We start from the raw sequence: 19,443 nt of genomic DNA, 5'->3' as shown, positions 1-19,443 counted from the left end.
ACCGTACATTTCATACCTGAGCCTCAACTCTCGCGGCCCGGTACCAAACGACTCACGGACCGGTACCGGTCCGAGGCCCGGGGGTTGGGGACCGCTGGCCTAAGTGACAAAAAAGCTTGATTTTATCAAAGAATGTTGTAGTTACAAACTTATTAAATGGCTATTTTGCAGCAAAATTAGGGATCACTTTGTAAATGATGGGAAGCACGACATCCCACTACAAGTTACTGGCAGCTAATTAAACTGTAGTCTTACACGTGGGCTCTTACAGCTATAAAAATGCAAAAATTCTTCAGGAATGATTTGAAGAAGATGACTGATTTCCAGGTGTTCCCTTTCCCAGCATTCCCAGTCTAATTCATACCAAGCATCTGTTTGATGTGCTGAAAAGACAAGTGTGATTCATGGAGTGTGCACCTCACCACTTACGGGACTTATGGGACTATTGCCTGTGGAGTCTGTTTTAACAGCACTAGAGCGTCCCAAACTATTTTAGGCAAATGTTTAAAGTGTTTGCATGTTCAGCAGGAGTATGGATATTTCAACACAAGAGGGTCAGAGATTGTGCTTAAGTACGGTCAGCTGACACACATGCCAAGACATACACAAATCCAGGCACGCATTAAGGAGTGCGCACTCATGCAACGCACACATGAACCGAGTAACACTTGTAACTGAAGTTTATAGCCTACAGAAGAAAGTGCAAAGGAGGAGGAGAAGAGGGGAGGAGAGGGAAGTGGAAGGGAGGAAAAATTATTACCATCCTTTGCCCTCCCTGCTAATAAAAAGCATAACTTCAAACATGTTTCTGATGATGGTTAAAGCAGGAGGAAATTGATTTATTTGAAGATGTTTTAAAGTGGATTTTTCACAGGTTGAGAGGGTCTTTGAAGCCATGCAAAGGTATATGTGTGTGTGAGGTTGCAGGATGGAATGTTCATGTCTTTAGGGCTGACCTTAATGTTAGTACAGTTAAAAAAAAAATAGTACTGCTGCTATCAGCCTCCAAATGCTGCCATGACCACCGCAGGGTGTATGTGTGTATTTGTGAGTGTGCTTGATATTACAACTAACCTAGTTTACTCAATACAAGCTCAAATATTTGACACCTAATGTGACTAGTCCTGAGACATGAAGAAGAGCTGGAAAAGTTTCACACTGAAAAAACATATTCGTTAAATTATTGATTAATTTGCCTTTCCGCTAGAGTTTTCTATGGAGGAAAGTGTATGTGGAGAGCATCTTAAGCATTATTGATGCATACAGTGCAAGAGCTTGGCTAAATGGTTCTTTAGCAGACAAGCTATTCATAAGTCTGTGCACTTAGATTAAATTTTCACTATCAAAATATTTTTTTAAATATTACCACACTAAAATTCACACTTTTTATTTGGTAGAGAACAATTAAATTCAGCAAAGGCACAGCTCACAGTTATCCTCACTGGCTCCTTGAGATTGCATTTAAGAAATATATTTGATATATAAATGGTGAGAAACAAACACGATTTATGGATTCTGTGCTTGAGTCGTTGGTTAATGTATCTGGACAATAACCTTACCTGTTCGTAGTACTTGTTGTGAGCCACATAGTATTGGGAATCAAATGACTCCTCTGTCACCAACACATGCTGTCTCTCCCCTACCTGCACAGACAGAGGGAGGAAGAGTGAAAAGGAGAGAGAAAGAAGTTATCCAATGGATTTACTCAGACAAAAAGGAAAAATTGTACTATAATAAAGGTGGACATCAATTAACCACTCACAATAAACAAGCTGTAAAGCCATTTGATTTAAGCTCATCCAATAAAACTGTGCTAGTTTCGCTGAAAAAGAACACATTTACTGCTGCAGCGTACACATGCACAGCAGACGTTTATGAATGTCTGCCGTGCATAGATGCGTTGGCTATGGGGTTGCAGTTTTTGTTACATAGGCCGCGTTTCTTCTTCAGTTTTAATTAAAGCAAGCTTCCTCAGTCAAGCTTCTATTCACGGAGATCCAATATTCAATAAAAGCTTTGCTCTTTCACGTTTTTTTCAAGTTTTATGTTAGTGCCCGCTGTTCACCTTTTAATTAAAATCTCAAGGTTTCAGAGCCACTTCAGTTTTAGTGCTTTGCAAAGAGATGGCGAGCACTATTCAGTTCAGAAAACTGCATTTAAAAAAAAAGAAGAAGAAAAAAAAGTCTACACACGATGCAATTCAGATGCATACAGAAAACAGTCTATTCAGGACATCAGAAAATCAAATACTACAAGGTCTCCCCATCTGGCAATTTAGTGTCGGATGAAATGAGAGAAAGCACATTTTTGTGGAGGAATGTTGTTGACTCTCCGAAGGATTCATAGAAGAGTAGAATAACTTTTTTGAAAGTTCTACAGGAAAGAATAAAATCTATTTAGGACTAGTTTTCTTACCAAAAAGGGGGAAGCGTTTCCACATTTGAACAAGAATCAATTCATCACAGTTTCTGTGCTTCATGACTATATATACGCCCGTACATTTCCTAAACGGCTAATTCATTTTAAACATAATTTAACAGGTATAAATTATGCATTAATACTTCCCTTCATCTCTGACGTAACTTTGGCCAGTATCACCTTTAGGGTCATCTTCTTGGACAGCCGTGACTAAAAGTGACCAATGGATCAGTAGCTCCACTTGTGTTAAATCCTTGTATTTTCACTCTTCTCTTTATGGTAGACTTGATTAATGCGCACATGCATCACCTGGCATGCAGCCTGTTTCAGTTGCTCCTTTTTCTCCATATTTGAACTTTTAATTATTTTCTTTGTCTTTTACTTAGTATTAGATTGTTTGTTTTCATAGTTTTCTCATACATAATTTCCTGCCTCCTGGAGATTTTTCATGACCTTGTTGTGAAGAGGTTTTTCTATATCATGACTGATCACCACACATGCGTCTTGAGGATTTCCAGGCCGGTTTATGTTGCCAAACACAGCACAATGTACCAAACTGGATGTCCTAATGTTCACACCGTCTCTCAGATGGATTTGTTTTCTTTTTGCAGGCTAAGACAACTTGCACTGATATCTGCTTCGACTTGGGGTTCACAGAAGTACTTTTTAAAAGCCAACATGAGAGTTTAAACCGAAGCCAGGCTTTGATCTTCTAATTAATGAAAAAACAATAATGAAAAAAGTAGCCATACTTTTTAATTTAACAGTTTTGAGTAAACTGTCCATTTCATTTGAGCCCATGAAAACAGGCTGACAGCATTCAGGGCTTAAAGCAACACTGTGCAACTTCAACTGTGAGAAAAGTGTCACCGTTTAAACATTTTTGGACCTAACTGCATTTGAAAATGTTTCAAATTCAGGTGTCCTGTGGGTAGCATTTGCATTTTAACTCTGTCAGTGATGAGACCTTTACTCAGAGTATGCTGACTGATCATTTCCTTAGCAAAATGTCAGAGCCTTAGAAGTCATGGCTCTGACATATCGCCCAAGGTATTTCCATTTTTGCAGACGTCCATATTCTGCGCTCTCTTCTTCCTTTTTTTTTTTTCCCATGTTTACCCTTTTTCTTACATCCCTCTCTACTGTCTCTGGGCTGTCTCTTTGTTTTCAGCCACTTCCTCTCATCATTGACTGACTCTCACAGAGAACACCTGCAGAGGATGAGACAGACTCAAAAAGCAATCAAATAAATTGTTTTTATTTGAAGGGTTTTATTTTCAGGGGGAGAAGTGGGTAAAAAAAAAAACATAAGACCATTATTACTGGACAGCAAGCACTCAATTGTTGCCTTTCTTAGTGCACTTAAACTGAAAACAAAATATTTTTCCAGGAAGATAAAAAATACCTTTTATTTAGTCATAGTCAAATTCTCCTTTCCCCTTCAAGTACATTACAAAATTATAAATATAAAATGTATGTGGAAATGTATGCACACACACTAATGTTGCCTGAGTGCATCTAAAAAAGAAAGTATTGTTGAAAAAGTTATTTTTTGTAATTTAATTGATAAAAATGTAATTTTCATGGAGTCTAAGTGCATATGTCAAACTTCTCTTTAATTTTAATTTTGATTGAACCCTGGTATCTTTAATTCAGCTTTTCAACACATTACTGCTCAAACAGTAAAATACTGTGTAGCTTAATTTAGCTCTGTACATGCAAACACAATCTTGGGGAAGACTGCAAACTTGACAGTGGCCCAGATGACCATCATCAACACCGTCTAGAAGGAAGGCGAGCCACAGAAGGTCATTTCAAAAAAGGCTGACTGTTCACAGTGCTGCATGGAAAACTAAGTGGTAGAGGAAAGTGTGGCAGGAAAAAGTGCACACACAAGCAACAGGGATGACCGTAGCCTTAAGAGGACTGTCAAGAAAAGTCGATTCAAGAACACGGGGAATGAAGCCACAGATGGGTAGGAATGTGGCTAAACTGTCACATTACCAATGTCAAGCCACCCCTGAACCAGAGACAACGTCAAAAGTGTCTAAGTACTGAACTGCTGCTCAGTGGTCCTTTTTAGATGAAAGTAAGATTTTAAGTCAAGGAAATCAAGGTCCTATAAACAGTCTTAAGGTCCTACGGCAGGATAATTCAAGCTAGTGTGAAGTTTATTCATTCTGTACTGATTTAGGGTCCCATGTGGTCATCTTCTAATGGTGGTGAAGGTTTACCCACTATGTATGATCAAGTCAAAAAGTCAATGTTGCAACCTACTGGAGGTTTCAGAGCATTTCATGCATTCTTTCGCTGACAAGCTTCATAGAGATGCTGATATCTTTTCCAGCAGGACTCAACACTTTCTCACAGTACCAAAACTGCTGACCAACTTTTACTGTACTTGATTGACCTTTATATTTACCATTTTGAATTAAATAAAAAATAAATAATGTAAATATTGTAAGGAGTAGTTCCAAAGTAGTTCTCCAGTAATAACAGTTTATGCATGCATTTGTTTTGGCTTGTATGTATGTGTATTTAGATTTGTATTTACTCCATCTGTTGAAGAACGTCACAGCTTTACAAAGAAGGACTGAATGTCTTTACACAGCATGATGGTTTTTTATTTCACCATCCAGAGAGCAACATCCCAGGATACACCGAAGATCCAGTAAAGATTTGCGGGATCATGTGTTTAATTGATAATTAATCCACATCATAACAAGAACAAGGAGATGACTGTGGCTTTGAATTTTAATCACCATTTTTATCTGTGCCACTAAACAACATCCAAATGATTTTGCTGCTGTCGTTTTCATTTTGAGCAGGAAGACTAATCCGGGCGAGAAGCAGTCGGTGCATGTTGTAGTGGGATACGTAACGTCATTCAGACATAGGTTAGTATTACATTCATGCCCGTCACAGCTTCATTCAGACATTCCCACAATGATGCAACAAACCACTATTACAGAATTATTTAATACGTGCAAGATTTCACAGCACAGCAGCTGATATTTAATGCATTGGGTTAGAGTTTTCTTCACATGGGGACTACATTTTAATACTTAAAGCAGTCAACTAATAAAAAAAGCAGCTCAAGTATATAAATCACTGATCCCTGTCGTCGTGTTCAAATGTCTGCAATTATTTTTTCAGTTATTTACGACATTACGAGTGTACTGTAACTACTGTTACACCATGTGTGTAAATGCATGCACCTCTTTCAATTTGGAGAAGGTTGCTGACGGACTGTGATGTTGTGTGGTGCTGCAGGTATGCAATAAAGAAAGTGACAAAAAAAAAAAAAAAAACTTTGTCAGAAACAGTATTGTAGTTTCTTCTTTTGAGTCGTAAACCTGAACATCCGCCTTTGGTTTGTTCTGAAATGTTGAAAAGCTCAGTTTGTGTGGAGAAGAATCCTGAACACCACTGTTGAGCAGTGGCTTGTAGACTTACAAACACAACGCTAAATGCCGTTCTAGCAACCATTGTACATTTTATCACAACAGTCTTGCACAGACGCACTCATTTTTACCTCAACTATCCTCTGCACTCATTATCCATCCATATGATTCTTATATACACACAGTTTATCACACAAACACATACATAAACATACACAATACATAAACGTTGTGCGTATGTCATAGTTGAGCAAAGTGGCACACACACGGCTTTTTTGTAGCTACTTGTAGAAAGATAGTTTGTTTTGTTGGCTGCTGAACAATCGCTGTGGGGTGTGATTTAACAGGGCTAAAGAAAGAAGCTCTGATCTTTAGGAGGTTCTCTTTGATTCTTGAAAGATGAAGGGAAAAATCGCCCCTGTTGGTCTGGGTATTTTGTTTTAGCCTCAAAGTAAAAAACAATATAAAAGAGACTCAAATTTTTAAGTGTTGGCCATGAAACAGAGGGGATTATGGGTGGTTTTGGTTTAATGATTGCAGGGACAAATGTAAAATCAAATCAAGTTATACAAATAAACTGTTCTACACAAGGCATAATTACTTTAGACAGAGTAATAGCTTACAAATGATGAAGACACAAGGAATAGACGCAAGAAAGGTTGGAAAACAAATGAAAAAAGGATCAACATTGAAGAAATTTAGTCAAACTAAGCTAAAACAGAATAGCCTGGGAGCAGATATCAGATCTTTGTCCCAGTCAAAGCCTCTACAAGCTGGTCCAGGTCAATAACTTCACACACATACACACCAGCACCAGCAGTTTCTTCACCAAGTCAATAAACCTTCCTAACACTCTGTTCGGGCAATGCACTTGACTGTTTTTACAGCAGATTCAAATTGCATTGTGCTTGTTTCTCTGAGCCCTTCAGAACTGCAACAATATAAAGTATATAAGAAGAAATGTGTGGTTTGCTAGCCTGTGGAAACTATCACTGTTTTACCTACCTCCAGCAAGTAAAGGAAAGTGAGATCAACCATAATCTGACAGCTGAATTTACAGTTTGATAATGCATGACTCCAAATAAGCAGTGATTATGTATAATTAAGTAATGACTACTGAATATTTTAGGGGGGGGAAATAGAGAAGTTAGCTTAGAAAACAATGCAACAGTTCTGGTTAATCTTAAATATGTCAAACTCTGATTACACACAAATTAAAGCATACACAGAAAAGGAAACGAAGCAATCAATGTCTTTAAGCTTTCAGGGAGGAACTACACTTTGAGAAAACATGTTGGAAATTTCAGTGGTAAAATTAAGTGAAAAGTTCTTTTATAGCTTTTAAAGGAAGTTTGAAAGTCCTTCAGATCTGCCCAGATCTACACACAAACACTCCTGCTAGTAAGAAAAGCGGACCATGAATGCATGAATAACTCTTTTAAAGGTGGTTGTGTGTGAAGATTTTTCTGTTTGACGGAAACAGAAAAAATAAATAAATTAAAACCTGGTGCTTGTTAATCCAAAGTAGTCTCCATCCACCTGCCTGAAACTTCAGTGCCTACATGTACATTGGTGGGAACATAGTTTGCAACTGTAAATGTGAAAATCCATTACGGTGGAATTCATTCTTTTAACACAAAATACACAATAACGCCATAATGCAGATTAAATCATACAAAGGGAAACTTCTCATGCTTTTGAGATTATGCATATGATACACAAAAATTATCCTGTAACATTGTCTCTTACAAAACAAGTTCACGGTGACATTTAAAGTGCTTATTGGCTTTTTTTCTTTTAAGTATTTTTCAAGGATTTCAATATTTTGGTGACTATAGATTAGAAATATCCCTGCTGTTGTGAGGTTTTAACTTATACGGATGTTTATACAGACCTGATGAGAGTATTTAATTACACAATTTGGGGCGGGGGACTAAAATGCTGTCTGGAAATTTAAAACCTCCCTATTTCCCTGGATATTTCAGTAAATCATTTGCTGATTTAATAAAACATATACAATAGAGTCAAAGCTGAAGGAAAAATCAGTGTTTGTGCTTATTTTCTACTTGGAACCTTGAGTATCAGTGAACCATTGACCGAGCCATATAATAGTCAAGACTGAAAAACAGCTTGGAACAAGTTGAAGAGCTGGAATACAGCAGAATAGTAACTCTTCAATGACATGCCCATTGTAGAGTCTTTACTTTACAATGCAAAGCTCCTTGAAAGCGACTGTTATTATATGCAGGTACTATATAAATAAATAAAAATTGCATTTGAAGGTTGTCTATGGAAGAATAATGACGGATTAATAGGAGACAGAAGTATAATGGAAAATCTGTAACAGTTCAGGTTTGGAGTTAGCCACACTAGTTGTAATGGTAAAGGTTAGGGTAAAGAGCTTTGCGGAAAAAATACGTCAATGAGGATCATCACAAATACAGAAAGGGGAGTGTGGATGTGTATGAAGGCCTAGATATCTCCTGGATCATAACAAACTCTCACAATACACACAGGACAAAAGTAGTCACAATAACAACTTGTCCAGCAAAGCACTTTATAAACAGAGTCTAACCCAAGCTCCACTGTTATCATCTTCAATGCCCTGTACCAACACAGAGCAGAGCAGCTATCCCAACAGAGGTCGATTATCTTGTTAATAATTTCACCTCCTCACTACGTACGACTCTGGATACTGTAGCTCCTGTGAAAACTAAGGTCTCTAATCAGAAGTACCTGACTCCGTGGTATAATTCTCAAACACGTAGCCTAAAGCAGATGACTCGTAATCTGGAGAGGAAATGGCGTGTCACAAATTTAGAGGATCATCATTTAGCCTGGAGAAATAGTTTGCTGCTTTATAAGAAAGCCCTCCGCAAAGCCAGAACATCTTACTATTCATCACTGATTGAAGAAAATAAGAACAACCCCCAGGTTTCTCTTCAGCACTGTAGCCAGGCTGACAAACAGTCAGAGCTCTTTTGAGCCAACCATCCCTTTAATGTTAACTAGTAATGACTTCATGAACTTCTTCACAAATAAAATTCTTATCATTAGAGAAAAAATTACCAATAATCATCCCACAGATCTAATATTATCTACAGCTACTCTTAGTACCACTGATGTTCATTTACACTCTTTTTCTCCAACTGATCTTTCTGAGTTAATTTCAATAATTACTTCCTCCAAACCATCAACGTGTCTTTTAGACCCCATTCCTACAAAACTGCTCAAAGAAGTCCTGCCATTAATTAATGCTTCAATCTTAGATATGATCAACCTATCTCTAATAATCGGCTATGTACCACAGGCCTTCAAGCTGGCTGTAGTTAAACCTGGCCTCTGACAGTGGACTCATCTCTGTGCTTGTCCTGCTAGACCTTAGTGCAGCATTTGATGCTGTCGACCATAATATCCCATTAGAGCGATTAGAACATGCTGTAGGTATTACAGGTACTGCACTGCAGTGGTTTGTATCATATCTATCTCATAGACTCCAATTTGTGCATGTAAATGGAGAGTCCTCTTCACGCACTGAGGTTAATTATGGAGTTCCACAGGGTTCAGTGCTAGGACCAATTCTGTTTACATTATACATGCTTCCCTTAGGCAGCATCATTAGAAGACATAGCATACATTTTCACTGCTATGCAGATGACACTCAGCTCTATCTGTCCATGAAGCCAGATAACACACACCAATTAGTTAAACTGCAGGAATGTCTTAAAGACATAAAGACCTGGATGGCCGCTAATTTTCTGCTTCTTAATTCAGATAAAACTGAGGTTATTGTACTCGGCCCTGAAAATCTTAGACATATGGTATCTAACCAGATTCTTACTCTGGATGGCATTACCTTGGCCTCCAGTAACGCTGTGAGGAACCTTGGAGTCATTTTTGACCAGGACATGTCCTTCAACGCACATATTAAACAAATATGTAAGACTGCTTTCTTCCATTTTCGCAACATCTTTAAAGTTAGAAATATCCTGTCTCAGAGTGACGCTGAAAAACTAGTTCACGCATTTATTACTTCCAGGCTGGACGACTGTAATTCATTATTATCAGGATATCCAAAAAACTCACTGAAAAGTCTTCAGCTAATCCAAAATGCTGCAGCAAGAGTCCTGACAGGGACTAGAAAGAGAGAGCATATTTCTCCTGTTTTGGCTTCCCTTCATTGGCTTCCTGTTAAATCCAGAATTGAATTCAAAATCCTGCTCCTCACATACAAGGTCTTAAATAATCAGGCCCCATCTTATCTTAATGACCTTGTAGTGCCATATCACCCTATTAGAGCACTTCGCTCTCGCTCTGCAGGCCTACTTGTTGTTCCTAGAGTATTTAAAAGTAGAATGGGAGGCAGAGCCTTCAGTTTTCAGGCCCCTCTTCTGTGGAACCAGCTTCCAGTTTGGATTCAGGAGACAGACACTATCTCTACTTTCAAGATTAGGCTTAAAACTTTCCTTTTTGCTAAAGCATATAGTTAGGGCTGGACCAGGTGACCCTGAATCCTCCCTTAGTTATGCTGCAATAGACGTAGGCTGCCGGGGGATTCCCATGATGCATTGAGTTTTTCCTTTCCAGTCACCTTTCTCACTCACTATGTATTAATAGACCTCTCTGCATTGAATTATATCTGTTATTAACCTCTGTCTCTCTTCCATAGCATGTCTTTTATCCTGTCTTCCTTCTCTCACCCCAACCGGTCGCAGCAGATGGCCCCGCCCCTCCCTGAGCCTGGTTCTGCCAGAGGTTTCTTCCTGTTAAAAGGGAGTTTTTCCTTCCCACTGTCGCCAAAGTGCTTGCTCATAGGGGGTCATATGATTGTTGCGTTTTTCTCTGTATCTATGAAGCGCCTTGAGGCGACTTTTGTTGTGATTTGGCGCTATATAAATAAAATTGAATTGAATTTACAGAGAAAGGCTCTTTAGACAGCTTAATATTCTTGTTGATTAACTTTGTTTGTTTGCCTTAAGGCTCTGAATCAGACCCGTAAAGTGTTCTTGGCCTTGTAATGTCCACTGTCCTCTCTCAGAGCTAAGGGAAGTGTTGGCAGTTTTTACCCAAGCAGAATGCTTCATGTCTGCATCAAATCTACAAGCCCCCTCCAGGTCCTCTCCAGCACTCACAGAACTCATCAGACCAAAGCTCTCTCATGCATGTGAATACAATTAAAAAAAGAGACTTTAATAACATTGAGCTGGTGATTCAAAGGAAACAACTGTTAAACAGAAGGGAATAAAAAAAAAATTTTTTAGCAAGAAGACTAAAACCCACAATAAAGGAAATGTGCAAAATTAGTAGAACTAGTACAACCCCAATTCCAAAAATGTTATTAAAAAAATAGAATTCAATGATTTACAGATCTGGTAAACCCATATCTAGTTCACAGTAGAACATAAAAATCAAGTATTTAAACAGACAATTTAGTATTTCATTAAAAAGTATTTGCTAATTTTAAATTTGATGCCAGCAACACGTCTCAGGAAAGCTGCGATGGGAACGATAAAGGCTGGAAAAATAAGTGGTACTAAAAAGAAACAGGTTGAGGAACATTTTATAACTAATTTGGTTAATTGGCAATGGGTCAGAAACATGAGGAGATCTAAATCAGAGATTAGATTAGAAATCTCCGTATGCTGACAAGGCTAAACGTCAGCGCAGGATGCCTGTAATCTTCAGGCGACACTGCTTGAAAAACAGGCATGGCTCTGTCATGGAAGTGCATGGGGGTCAGGAACGCTTCCGGAAATCGTTGTCTGATCACAGTTCAATGTCCCATCCACAAATGCAGGATACATTTCAAAAGCACTGCAAAGGCAAATTGGAAAAGTGTTCTGTGGACAGACAAATTGAGATGTTAAATTCTCTTTTAGAAAACATGAATGTTGCATCCTTGAGACTAAAGAGGCAAAAGGACCATCCGGCCTGCTGTCAGCGCAGAGTTCTCCAATGGTTTTAGAATAACACATGCTCCCTTCAGAGAATATCTTTTTCAGGGAAGGCCTCATCCTAAATCGCATACTCCTGCCATTACAACATCATGGCTTCGTAGTAGAAGAGTCCAGGTGAAGTACTGGCATGCCTGGAGAATATACCCTCTACTGGTTCAACACATGGACCACCTAGGGGAGATTTTTTACTAGGTAAAAATCCAGAAACTGATGTTATATGATCGATAACATACACAAGTCTGCAACTGCTAGCATTCCCTAACTGAATGATTGAATTCTGCCACGTGTATGGGTCTGAACACATATGCATAACTGTGTGTGACTGTGTGAACATCGTTTTTGCGCCACAAAATCCAGCCAAGACTGTTGAGCAGCTTGAATCCTATATCAGATGAGAATGTGACAACATTTCTCTCCCAAAAGTTCAGCAACTGGTCTGCACAGTTCAGAGACTTTTATGCACTGTTGTTAAAAGAAGAGGGGTTACTACACAATTGTTAATATGTGTGCAAATTTAAAAAGTGTTAGTGTTTGAACTTTGAATGCTACAAAATGCTGGTTACGCTTGCACCAAGAACACAGACTTTCCAAGCCTGAAGGACGGCATCCTTGCTGTTCTCCCATATAACAAAGCAAAGTTCTTTATAGTTTTCTTGAATGCTGAGGTCATAATATGTCTTGTGTCAAACAAGGACTTTCAAGAAGTTTCACAGAGTCTTTACTAAAGAATTGAAAGCATGCGAAGGTTAGCGCAAAATCATCACAATAACAATGAACAGGTTTGGTATTCAGTGTCAGTTTTGGTAACATGTTCCAAAACATTCTCACAGTACTTCTAAATTGACAAAAAAAAAAAACAACCTCAAAGGGAAACCTTGTACAAAGCACCTACCTTTTAAACCCTATTTAATGAGCTATTTTATTCTGTGTTTACGTAAAATGGAATGTCTGCCTGCATTTGATTTAAATGCCCAAAAGTGAGCATACAAGAAAACTCCATACACCAAACATCAACAACCAAAGTCCTATAATAAAGCTTTTCTATCAACGCAAAAACACAACAATCACAAAGTGCTGGGCTCCATTGCAAATAATAATGTCCTTCATTCTGAGCAGCAGACTTGAAATCTGCTCTTAACAATAACTTCTGCAACTAACACATCGTCGGGTTACATGATTAAACTATTTGATTCCAAAACCTTTCATTTTACTTCTTGTGAAAACAATTAATGCTCGTGTTACTGCTGATCGCACCAGTTTATTAAACATTCTTTACCCTTACAAAAGGTTTAAGTCACATTCCTAGCCGGCCCCAAAATACTGATTCTGCTTAATACTTAATATTGCCTGTAGGCACTGTGGTACCTCTCCTTGATCTTAATTTGAACCAAAGATGTCAATGTTGGATTCGTCACTCTTTAAGACCTGTTCCAGAGTCACACCTCAGCCTTTTCTGGCCGCTTCCCCTCTTTAAGAATGGCTTCTCGACAGCTGTCCTCCTATTGAGAGCACTTCTGTTGAAGCTTCAGCAAATGGTGGGTCAACTGGATCACTTGAAGGGCCTGATGCATCTCTTGGGTCTTTTTTATTACAATGTGTTTTTATTAGTTCTTGAAAATAGGAGAAGCGACCCAAGACTTTTGCATAGCGCTGCATATTTACACCTTTTATTTTCACTAATGCTGACGTTACCCTTGAACTAAGGACGGTATCTACCACTGACATAAAATTCTTTATAGCAGAAAGTTCCTACAGTCATAACTGTGGGTTAAGTGAAAAGACTGGATGTTTTAGCATCTAGAAGGCATTTGCTCAAAGCTTTACAAGCTTTAATTATTTTGTTGGAATAAGTTGGAATAACATTTCTTGTTTATTACAATTGTTTTTTGAAAAAGAGACGTTGACCTCGATGAGACTTTCTAAATACATATCGTTTGCTAAACAGTTTCTAAAAACAAAGGGAAAAAAAGCCAAATAAGAATGATTACACAGTGCAGTCTTTTACCGTTACAGTTAATTTATTCGAATTATTGCTCTTATGGAACATGTCCCATAAAGCTGCTGTATTCCTTTTAACCTCATGAATGTGTACCCCGGTCCTACTTGCACTCTATAATCTAGAACGTACAGACGACATATAGTTTTCTGGCAAAGTTTCACAAAAAACTTACAAACATGAGCAACTGATTGCCTCATCAGTTTCAGCCATTTGAAAAGAAAAGACAGCCAAGTCCGCCACCAGCGTGACAGATCTAGTTTGTCAGACGAGAGACAGATAGATGTATCTCTCACTACACATAAACACGCAGGCCTGTGACAGTAGCCCGTAGGCTGTTTAGTGTCTCAGATGCTGGAATGAATCACATCAAAACAGAGACGTGGCAGAAGACACAGGAGGAAAGCCTCTGAAACATCAGTTGCTAAAATCCATGGCATCACAGACACAGAACTCACAAACTGCTGAAAACACATATACTTGGTCATGCTAGAGGAAAGATTAACGTGTCGTGTCTTAGAAAATGATGTGAACGAAATACACAGAAAGAAATCACACAGCACAAGAGCTGTAGGTGGATGTGGTCTCGAGTTTATCACGTCCTTCAATATTTTATTTTCTCTTAGTTTAATTAAGTTTAAATAACAGAAATATTAACTGCTTTGCTCCATGCACCTGCATGCATTTATTTATTCATTTTTTTACATGAGATACTGCAGACATCCACTCCTCACAAACTGTCACCAGCACCCTTTGACCTACACCGATTTGATCTAAAAGGTTTCAGACAGAAGACTGGCCATGTATTTCTTTCCTGTCCCAGAAAAGTAACAACTAACCTCAACTCGCTCCTGACCACAGCGATTGTAAATGTTCCATCCTTCATTTATTCAGCCCCTTATTGTCAGGCTTATTAGACAGAGTATGTGTGTCTGTGTACATGTATGTTTATGTAGGGATGTAGGCTGCAAAGTCCTCTTGGCATTACAGCATCTGTGCGTCTGAAACTGTGTGTGTGTCTGTGTGTATGCAACTGTAGCATCAATCAGAGCTCAGCTGCGATTGTCAGGCTGATTGTCTGTTATGTCCCTGTGGGCCTGGAGGCCTTGGTGTGTGTAATTCATGTATTTATGTGAATATGTAACAGACACGGGAGGAGACGGAGAAATAGAGAGAGTAAGACAGAGTTCACATGTAAGGCATACATCTATACATCAACATTAATCTATAATAGCAGCCGAGGCTAATGCCTTGGCAATAGCGGTACCATTATGATTATCACTGGAGGCCACACCAGGAGACACAACAAATAATCGCACATGCACTGGCCTATCTAGTGCAAATGTCGGATTGCTGTTCAAGGCTAGCCCTCCAGTCATCATATTAGGATGAGGGAAAGTATGTGATAAGGGAGAAAGAAAATCATGAGCTACAAGGCCATCCTGGTGGCTCTGTGGGATAAGGTGAGGATAGTCCTAATGCCTCACTGGGTTAAAAGCTGGATCATGACCTTGATGCATATTCCTTTCTTTTCTTGTTGCTTTTTTTTTTTTTTTAAACGTGATTTTTTTACCAACTGCACAAATCCAAAAATACTGATAAAAGACTTTAAATTTGGTGAGAAGTGATAAGACAATCCACTGGGAATAAATGTGTAGAAGTAGGTCATTTAAGGCATTTATTGTATCCATCTATCCAGGTTCTAATCCCAAGGCCCTTTCCCAAACCACTGTAATGGTTGGCGAGTGACTTGACATTGAAAACAGGGATCGATAATACCTTCAGTAAATCTTGTTTTTGAAAAGTATATGATGGTCTATTTTTATTCATGTTTATGCATTAAATAACCTGTTGGTGTGACATTAATTCTACTTTATGTTTGCTTGGTAGGCAGTAGTTTGAGGATTTTCAGATTTATCTTTCATTTGTTTAAAAAATCGTTTTGTACTTCCCACTGGAGATCAAAGACAAACAATGGAATTTTTGCCACTAGATGAAGCCAACAAATTTGCAACTGTAGTGTAGCATTTTAACAAGTTTGTTGGAAGGAATACTCTGAATACTATATAAATATACAATTTCTTTAAAAAAGAAAACTGTGCTTAATCTTATTACCAAGTTTTCTTTTCTGTTTCGCTGAATTTAAATCTTTCCCAACAATACTCCTCCTTCACAAACAGAAGCGTTCCCGTCAACCAATATCAAGGAAGCTGCAGCTGTCGCTCAGCACGGAGTAGGTTTTGTGTATAATTGTGCGCATCTTTAATTTCCCTCACTTATGCACATAGAACGCAGACACGGGGTTTAAATGTGTGCTGTATAGGGTTGCTTGCTCTTGGAATCTCGACATTTTGATTTCCTTCATGAGCTAAAAATTTTGCATGCATGTGTGTGTGAGTCTTCCTGATTCAGCACGCTTGCGTCCTCTTCATCTGTCCCACTGATGGTATATTCTGAAGTGCACCAATGATGGACTGTGAAGTACTTTGTTTTTTTTCCTTTCAACGAGTCACTCAGGTACCAAGGACAAAAATACAACAGATATCCTGAACAAGGAAATGTGGAGAGGAGGACGCAAGACTGAAGGTTTTTATTTTCTTTATTCAATCCATTTGTTTTCGCAGGCTTATTGTCAAATGTACTTTTATACTTTTTGATAAACCCCCCCCCCCAAAAAAAAAACAGATGAGTGATAGAAGTCTTTGGGAATCTGTTGTTGTTAAGAGCGTCTTTAAGAACACACGTGTGCTGCTAATTTGTAACAATGTTAGCATTTATCTATTTCTTAGTGAATAGTAGTAAATCACAGAAAAGTGGGAGTCATTTCTGCTTATAATAGGTTCAGTCTGTAGATATGTCAGGCAATTAAAAGAAGTTCATACACTAATTAAAATGAGGAATCAGAACATAGAAAAACTGAAAATGCAGTAGGAAAAGTAAAATCAAAGCACTCTAGTCCACCTGTGCAAATGTGGTGCACATTAAAAACTGCAGACACTCAATACAAGCACAGCCCTATTTTTGCTGGTAAGTCTAAACCATCAAAGTGTATAGATGTATATGTAGGTAGCCTGAGTGGAAAGCGCAAATCAATAAATGAATAAATAAATAAAGACAGGCTGCTTAGTGGCCACAGGGTCAAAAGTTGACAAACTGGATATGTATGTGCTTGCTAGCCGTTAGCACATGGACTATGTGAGAGTCGTGATTTGAAGGTTGGAATATGTCACTGTTTTTGACTCAAAAAGATTAACGAGAGCAACCTGAGATGATATACCTGCAAACTGACTAAAAATTCCTTCCACACTATGCAAGAATTGAGGGCCAGAAACTAGAAGGATATCTGACCCAGAAAGAAGGGGTGACTTTTCTTGAAAACATCAGGAAGATGTCTCCCAAACCGAATGACTCTGAACAGACACTCCAAATGAAAAGTCTTCAGATGGTGACAAAGGGATTTCGATTAAATCACAGAGAGGGGAACCCGTCATTTTAGAGTATTCTGCTTTTTGCAAGCTGATCTATGAATTCATTTACTTTGTTATTTGGCAGCCAGAGTCCCAATAAGAAGTGACACAAACAGTCAATGAAGCATTTATACTTGCTGACCAATTATGCAGTTGCCAACTATAGCATGCTTTGTATTTCAAGTGAATAAAAAGACATTTTAAAGAGCCAGATGAGTGTCGATGGAAAGTGAGAATAAATTAAATTATTTATCGTTTGAAACACTGAGGGCCAAAATTAGCAAACACACACACACACACACACACACACACACACACACACACGACAGATTGTAACATAATTAAGGTTCAAAATGCTCTGAATGGACATTTATGTTCTTTAATGACTTTGCTTTAATATCATCTATCAGATGGTCTTACTGTTCATTAACATTTAGAACTAAATAACACAATTGTTTTTCCCCTCTCTGATGGATGTAAAATTGAATAATGTAGTAATTATAAAATATATATACTCTGATGTTCACAACTAGAAGAAAGTGAATACATAATTAGCAGATGTGTTCAACAACAACAACATGTTAGTAACTATGAATTCATTAATTCTGTCAAAATATCTGAAAAAAAGTCTTTATCTATTGTCAAACATGGAATTATTTATTTAATTCTTCCAATTCAAAGAAAGAAAGAAAGTTTACATTTTACAGGATGGTCTCTTGTTATTTGCCTAGTAGTCCAAAAAAAAAACCCAACTTCAAAATATTCAGTTTGCTATCATGCTTGATCAAAAAAAATTGTTGGGTTTAAAGGGGGGGAAATCAATTATAAATAAAATGGTTGCAAATTAATGTTGTGTGGCTTGTCTAAACTTGTCATAGAAATCATTAAAAATAAAGTCAAAATCCTCATCAGTAAACGTCAGATTGCCTTCAGCAAGATGAGACTTGAATAAGAAAATGGCTCACAAAGGGGGCAATATTAGCACTTCAATGGTGTTGATTGATTTATGGCAGGGGGGTCAGGTTGAACTGGCTCTGTGAGCACATGCACACATGGGCGCACACACACATATACACCCAGACATAATGAGCATTAATCAAAGGCAGCAAGTAGCAATCAGAGTGAGATTTAAGAGGCTAGTGTGCTCGCACACAGCTGTGCCATTCAAACCAAAAGTCATGAAAAGACAGACAAAAAGTCCAATCCCTCAGCATTCAACCAAAACCAGTAAGATAAACACATAGCTAATACCCAGGATACACTCATAAGAGTGCTCTTGTTCATACGAAACCACTTCAAACAAGCACGCTAAGCATGATGCAAAGTGTCTGTGATTAAAGCAAAAACACTTTATGAGCTCAGCCTTTACATGGTCACTGAGATGTGTGAACTGAGAGGAGGTAAAATGGCATGTGTAAGCACTGATGTTTAAAAAAAATCAATATCCTTCAGTATTTATGACCAAGGAAACAATATGTGATAGCAAATAAAATAGTGAGTTTATGATTGAGATAGATAACATTAGGTAATGTAAGTGCAAGTCTTGTGTGCAGGCAAGCCATCTTTGAGTGAAAGTACAAATAAAGGAATAACCTTAGTGGCTATAGATGAATTCAAATATGCCTTAACTCGGGGGTGTTCCATTCTGGGTATGAATGTGCATTTTTAAAGGGCTGGTTTTGCCGACACTGATCTGTTGTCCAAAAAGGGGTTACACCAACAAATATGTCTGGATTATACATGTGTTGCTTTAAATCTATTTTCATACAGGGAACGAGCTGTTAAAATGACAGGACTGCTTTGTGTGAGCGGAATACACAAAAAAAACCCCTGATTACTTCAGCATGTCTCTTGTTACTGTGCATTTGTATTCCAGCAGATGCCAGACCCTTCTGTGGCATATGGCTGAGTGACAGGGCTCAAAAACGGCCTGTGTGTGTGTGTGTGTGTGTCCATGTATAGACAAATTCAGGCTCTGAATAGACTAAGATATGATTGCTTGAATGTAGAGCGTGTATATTAAGCACTTCGAAACAAATTGGCTCACACACTCACAAGCACCTGTATGCTTGGCGTGGTGGGCTTCACTAATTTGACACTCAGCAGATGCTTGAAGCTACTGTACTCATTAACACAAACCCATATTCACAAAACGGATGTAAATGTATGAGGAAGTGTTAAAAAAAAACAACTCTTGCATA

At 38.2% G+C, this 19,443-nt stretch overlaps 1 protein-coding gene across 5 annotated transcripts in view; it reads right to left on the bottom strand.

The window, feature by feature from the left end:
• cdkal1 (CDK5 regulatory subunit associated protein 1-like 1) overlaps window positions 1–19,443 on the bottom strand; it is a 273,992-nt gene that overhangs the window by 24,992 nt on the left and 229,557 nt on the right. For 3 of the 5 annotated variants that reach the window (XM_082550966.1, XM_082550967.1, XM_082550968.1), the window contains one exon: window positions 1,560–1,643. The exons of 1 other annotated variant lie outside the window; for it this stretch is intronic. In XM_082550966.1, the coding sequence (XP_082407092.1) occupies window positions 1,560–1,643 (84 nt within the window). Of the gene's footprint in view, window positions 1–1,559; window positions 1,644–19,443 lie in introns of those variants that run through there. One more of the 5 variants, XM_082550970.1, reaches the window with a different exon arrangement.

Source organism: Aulonocara stuartgranti (assembly GCF_965226115.1).
Source record: "Aulonocara stuartgranti genome assembly, chromosome: 11".
Lineage (NCBI taxonomy): Eukaryota > Metazoa > Chordata > Actinopteri > Cichliformes > Cichlidae > Aulonocara > Aulonocara stuartgranti.
Note: the sequence above shows the minus strand (reverse complement) of the source record. Positions and strands in the feature narration are given on the sequence as shown.